Source organism: Urtica dioica, chromosome 5 (assembly GCF_054948205.1).
Source record: "Urtica dioica subsp. dioica isolate 48M chromosome 5, U.dioica_male_clone48M_v1_H2, whole genome shotgun sequence".
Taxonomy (NCBI): domain Eukaryota; kingdom Viridiplantae; phylum Streptophyta; class Magnoliopsida; order Rosales; family Urticaceae; genus Urtica; species Urtica dioica.
The window spans coordinates 38,898,004-38,904,117 of record NC_142760.1 but is presented as its reverse complement, the minus strand read 5'-3'; the positions used below and the strand labels follow the sequence as shown (position 1 = coordinate 38,904,117).

Below are 6,114 nucleotides of genomic sequence, written 5' to 3'. Positions count from 1 at the left end.
TGGTCCCCCTCCTTCTAGCGCCAACTGTTGACCTGTAAAATTAGTACAACAATATCTCACGAAAATACACAGACTCCGAGTACGAGGGCTCCGAGTTCAGAGGTGATTTAGGCAAGACTTTCTCTTTATACAGACGAATCTAATACAAGAAAGCAGTGTTTTCTAGAGATTTCAAGTGAGAAAAAGTGTGTAAAAAAAGTCCGTCCTTCGTTTTGTGCCGCGTCTTCTATTTATACTCGTCTGGTGTAGCTTCGTGGTCGTGTCTTTGACGGTTATTCTGAGGAACGTGGGGTGATCAATCCCACGTTCTGGACGGTTTTGGGTAACTGCCTCTTGATGAGGTGGACGGTTAATACTCTTCGTATGGTTCCTGAACCGTCAAGGTGTGCGTTTTAGAGTTTGAAACATGTTTTCTATTGATTTTGACTAGTCTTTGACCCACGTTCTTCTCTTCTCTTCGAAGTTCTGATCGGTGGGTTTCGTTCTTAACTTATGAACGGTTCGTTCCTTTTCAATGGATGGCCCTTGGGTTTACTTAACCTGAGCTCGGTGCTGGATTCTTCTCGCTGCTCGGTAGTCCGACTATCCTGCTCGGAGTCTGACTAATTTATCCCGTAACATATATAAACGAAAAAAATCTTAAGTGCAATTAACGGTGTATGTATAAAAGAAAAAAATATCTTTCTTTGCAAAGAAAGTAACTAGAGAACTTAAATAAATTAGATAACTAAATTTTAAATCATGTTAGAATAATGGGGAAGACAAACTCCTTTTATATGCGAAGATGACTATAAGGAAATGGGATTCACAGTAGTTTAGCTATTTTGTAACTCGCTGCTAATTAACCATATTGAAGGTTTGAGAAAAAAAAAAAAAAAAAAAAACCCTCAATGCCTATTCAAATTTTCTCACGCGATTATCATCATTTAATGATGACTACCTCAATAGGAACTTCCAATCATAGCTATAGTTGTAATCTCTCATGTTCATCTCCCAATAAATAACTAAAATAAGGTCATAAAAATTGGGCTTAGATATGTGCCAATTTTAGAGGACTAAATAGTATATACACAATAATAGAGGACTAGATAGTATATAGCATACAATAATAGAGAGATAATAGCGGATGCTTATTCGATCAATTATTTTTAAAGCCCTTATTGTTGGTAATCAAATTGACCAAACAATTCTTACATTAAGAAATTTTTGGTATGAAAGTCACATAATAATCCAAATTTGTAACTTTAATAGCAGCCAGTGAAATCGTTACGAATTAGTGGAGGACAGAAAAACAATTTCAGCCACATATACGGAAAAATAGAAGGAAAAAATGCGTTTGATATTTTGTCGCACTTATTGACTTATTATTCCAAGCCATAGTCTTCTATAATTTCTTTGTTTTGGACTTTTTGTTAGGGTGTGCACGGTTCGTCCGGTCCGATCTAAAATTTGTCAAAAAATCAAATCGGACATATTTAAACAGTTTTAAAAAATTAAACTGGATCGGACCAAATAATTAGAAAAACTCGAATCGGGCCAAACTGGTTTAAACGGTCCGATCCGTTTTAAACCGGACCGTTTTATTTAATCTTTTTATTTATATTTTTCTTAAATAATAATCGATCCGGTCCACTTTTAGATTTTTTTTGGAGCGTTTTAGACATATTTTTTTTATGAATTTTGTTTTTAATACTTATCGGTCCGATCCGGTCTAAACCGCGGTTTAAAAATCTTAGACCGGACTGAATTGTTTAAAATTACAAACCGAACCGGTGAAATTTTAAACTATTTAAAATCGGACCGTTGGTCTAAAAATCAACGATCCGGTCCGATCTACGAGTTTATCGGTTTTTTTGCGCTGCCCTATTTTTTTTTTTTTTTGGCTGTTATAAAAATTCATATCTTGTGCCCAGCCCAAAGACATCATATGTTGACTAGTCTTAATTATTCATGAAAAAAAGGTAATAGTGAATTTATATTTTTGTCTTTCTTTTTCTTTCTGATGAATATGTTAAGGAAAATAGAATAAGAATCCCTAACCTTGAAAGCCTCTCCTCTTAAAAATGCAGTAAAATAGTGATAAGACAGCAATCCCAGAAAATCCACCGATGCTTGAGACTATTATAACCATTCTCTGCTTGGCTTCACCTTTATCTTTTTATCCGGTATTTTTTATATGAACAAACCAAAATGAAGAGAAAAATAATTAGAAAATAAGTCTTCAAATCCTATTAAGAAGAAATGAAAATGAACTATGGCCTTTCAAAATCTATGACAAAATTAAGAACATACCTAGCTCGGAATTCGACATCCGAATAAATAGATCTTGGCCTCCGGAGGGAAATTCTCTAATATCGACGAGATCATCAAACCAAATCACGCAGCCGCTTCCTTTTCCCGTAATATTTGAATTCGCATACGCGGTACAAGAACAGTTACTTAGACATTTGAGCTTACATTCTTTGAGATTCATTGTTTTGTTGACCCAAGAACGCGTAGTGTCGGGCAATTTCAACCCCGAAATCCTAGCGAACCCGTCATTAGCTTTCCCCTCAAGGCATGTAAAAGGCTCATTTCTCAAGCACCCATCGTTCCAATCCATCAAATCCCATTTGGTCTCAGATTTTGGCTTGAATCCCTTCAAGCAATGGCACACGGGATTATCATTGGCCCCGCAAATTCCATTGGCCCCGCAAATTCCATACTCATCGCATTGGTCTCTAGGCACCGTTGCATACGCTCTCCATGTTTGATCAGATTCAACCCAAGTGAGACGTTGCCGAACACTCGCCGTTTGGTTCAGCACGATCCTCGAGACAAGCGATGCGTTCTTGAGATCGTACATGTAATAAACTTCTTGTTCATCGTAGACGAAATAGAAGCCGTAGAGAGGGTTTGGCTTGAGCTCCGGTGACCCGCTTAAACGGAGCCCATTCCAAGGCCCAGTTCGATAGAATTTTGAAGAGCCCTTTCGGACATAGGCCTCGGGGTACGTGTGGAGCTTCGGGTCAAACTCGACTCCATAAGTGAAATCTTCGGGACACGGGTCGTCCACGTTGCTCCAAGCCAACAGACGACGATTAATGTTCCTCCTCAAATCCCACCCCAGCTTCATTCCCGGCAATAAAGTGTCCAAAGGGTAGTCGAAGCTTTGCCACAAGTAATTTTCCTCGGAGTTTCTATCGTCCTCGTCTCTCAGAACGAGATTTCCCGAATCTAGAATCTCCAAGATCGGTCTCTTTGCTCGTCTCGGCGAGTTGGTGGACCAAATGACACTCTTGTTGTGATTCAAGAGCACGAGATCTCCCGTGCTATTCATCGCCAACACACCGGTGGAGCCTAAAATTGGATTGCATCGATTTGCAACCCAAACGACGGTTTGGGTCGATATTTTCTTGTACCAAATCCCAACAAACCGGCGGTCGGGATTGCCTTGAGTGTTGAAAAAACCGAGCTCAAAATTTCCTTCCTTTGAAACCAAACTACCCTTACCATTATCACTAATGGATTGAAAAGACTTCAAGCGATAATTAATTGCTTTAGAAAATCCATGGAAAAGAAGGAAAACAACAAAGCTGAGCTTAAAATAAGAAGAGGCCATTAAAGCCATAAACTTTTCGTATATCACTATATTTCTTTTTTGTCTAGTGATATACATATAACGCTTGAAAAATACTACGTTGCCTTAGAGGATACGGCAAGACACTGAGTCGTGTTCTAGAGACTTGTATTGACTTTACCAATTTTAAAAGAGAAGTACAAAAAGAGTGATGGATGTTGAAAAATATGTGTTCAGATTCTTTCCAACTCATGTTCGGTTAATTTGTGGACGAAATCGAACATTAGAATATTCGGTCATACAAGACGTAGTACTAGGAAAATTCTCTCTCTATATAAGGTTTTTAGAGGAATATTAAGTTAAGTGGTAGCTAGATTAGCTCACTATATATATATATATATATATCAAGAGTATCCCTCTCGTGTTTAATCGAAATGCGAGATTTATTCTTTCGATTATTTCATCATGCGTATGTATATCATTTTAGTTTTTCTAATCATCTTGGGAGCCATATTTAAGAAAAGGGACACTCTGTAGCAGAGCATGATGCTGTAAAAAAATACCTGTCATTGTAACGTAGAAAATACCATTAAGAGAATAGACATTAATATCGCTACTCAATTTCTCTATTCGGCTTAATTTGATAGTAGGTGATAGCGAAATTGATCATTGTCGGATAAATACCACAACCCAAGCACAAGCTAACTCCATTTCTCTATTTTGTTTAAATTAATTGGATAACAGAGCTATAAATGCACCCTAGATATTATATTCGCACTCCAAAAGAGGAACTTTGTCGTCAATGACAAGACTTTTTGTAGAAGCACCATTAGATCTAGAGAGAAAGAGGCGTACAGTTTAAAAGACTAGTAATGGTGAATAACATGAAATAAATTAACAAGGCCAAACTGAGTGGGACATGAAATAAATCAACAACGTGCAGTACAATAGTAAACAAAAATATTAACAATTGCCTCTAAGCAGAGGGGGAGAAGTGAGGGAAGAGATTCACAGGATTGTTTTGGTCTAAGGAAAGATTTCTCAATTTTTTATTTTTTTATTTTTATTTAAGAATAAATTCAACTAATAATTTTCTAATTTTATACGTGTATTTGTATTTTAAGAAGTCGTAATATTTGAAGATGTTTTTTAAAAAGTCCTAGTATCATACGTGGAAATTATTTTGCTTACGTGGAAGTGAAGAAGTTAATTTTAAGTCATTTTAAAGAACATATCCGAAGATATTTATAAAATAACTGAAAAATTATTTGTAGACAATTACAAAATGACTTAAAATCAAATATTTTATTTATGAAGTTGTTTTAAAAAAGACTTCAAATATATTTTAAAGTTATTGTTAAAACGTCTTAAAAAAATAAAATATTTAAGTCATTTTCAACATGACTCCAATGTTTTATGTGGACGTTTTAAAGTCATCATTCTACTGACTTTGTAAATTTATTGAAGTCATTTTATAAATGACTTGCATAACAAATGCAAAAATTTATGCAATCAAAGTCGTTCAATTTGAAAAACGTCTTAAATTTTATGTCTTAAAATCTAGGAAAAATGGTATGAAATAGCCAATTCAAACTATAACTTTTGCAAAATAGCCATAGTTTCATTAGGTATAGCAAAATAGCCAATTGAGAGTACTATGACTTTTAATCCTGCCTCGATTAATTTTAATCCAGCCGTCATAAAGGACATTTTGTCTTTATAGTTCGTTGGGATTAAATTCAATTCAACCTAGATTAATCTTACTTTGGCTAGTTTGCTTATAGTTGACAAACTAAGGCTATTTTGCAAAAGCTTAAGTTTTATTTGGCTATATAGCCGCTTGACCCTAAAATCTACTATTTGTAGTAGAGAGAGAGAGAGAGAGAGATAGCTTTTTTTTTATGAAGGGTAGCTTTGCTACCAGTGGAGATTGAACTCATGACTTTCAATTTGGAAGTGGTGTTGAATTACCAACTAGCATATGCTAGGTATGATAGAAAGAGAGTTGTTAAACGTAATCTTGTATTTAGGGATAGAGAAATTATAATATTTGAACCATGTATTTAAAAAAATATCATAAATAAATTCATTGTTTCTATATAGATGCTCACTCAAAATATTATAAATAAATGAAATTTATCTTGATATAGTGTTTAATCCAGTCAAGTAAAATATTTTAAAATAGTTGAAAAAAATAAACAAATCATAATGTAACAAGAATGTGGTACCACGCCAAGTGGCGGAGTGTTTAAAATACATGGAACTTTGTTAGAAAATAACCATACGTACGTCACGCCGGCATGCACTTTAAAATCTTGTGGCAAAGGTTTGTGTGATTCTGGAAAAATATGATTGTTCCTGATATCGTACAATCTCTAGGACAAATATTGTCTTTAAGTGCGAATTTTGTCGCATCCAAAGCCCGAAAAGTCTCATCCAATGATCAATTGGATACGACAAAAGTCGCATCTAAGGAACGCCGGTGGCATGAGAGAACACGACGGCTGCAGGAGTGAGGCACAGAGAAGAGAGAGACAATGAGGCGGTGATGCTGA

The 6,114-nt window shown here is 35.6% G+C and overlaps 1 protein-coding gene across 1 annotated transcript; it reads right to left on the bottom strand.

The window, feature by feature from the left end:
• Positions 1–2,035: 2,035 nt before the first annotated feature.
• LOC149398378 (S-locus-specific glycoprotein S13-like) lies at positions 2,036–3,601 on the bottom strand. The gene is made up of 2 exons (XM_089614572.1): positions 2,293–3,601; positions 2,036–2,154 (listed from the first exon to the last, which is right to left on the bottom strand). The coding sequence occupies exons 1-2, from the start codon at positions 3,599–3,601 to the stop codon at positions 2,036–2,038; spliced, it is 1,428 nt and encodes a 475-aa protein (XP_089470698.1).
• Between the last annotated feature and the right edge of the window lie 2,513 nt (positions 3,602–6,114).

Excerpts from the sequence above, each read along its gene's own strand:
- LOC149398378 (XM_089614572.1), bottom strand. The coding sequence starts at position 3,601 with ATGGCCTCTTCTTATTTTAAGCTCAGCTTTGTTGTTTTCCTTCTTTTC. Across the intron at positions 2,155-2,292 it reads GATGTCGAATTCCGAGCTAG|ATAAAGGTGAAGCCAAGCAG; the intron begins GTATGTTCTTAA and ends CCGGATAAAAAG.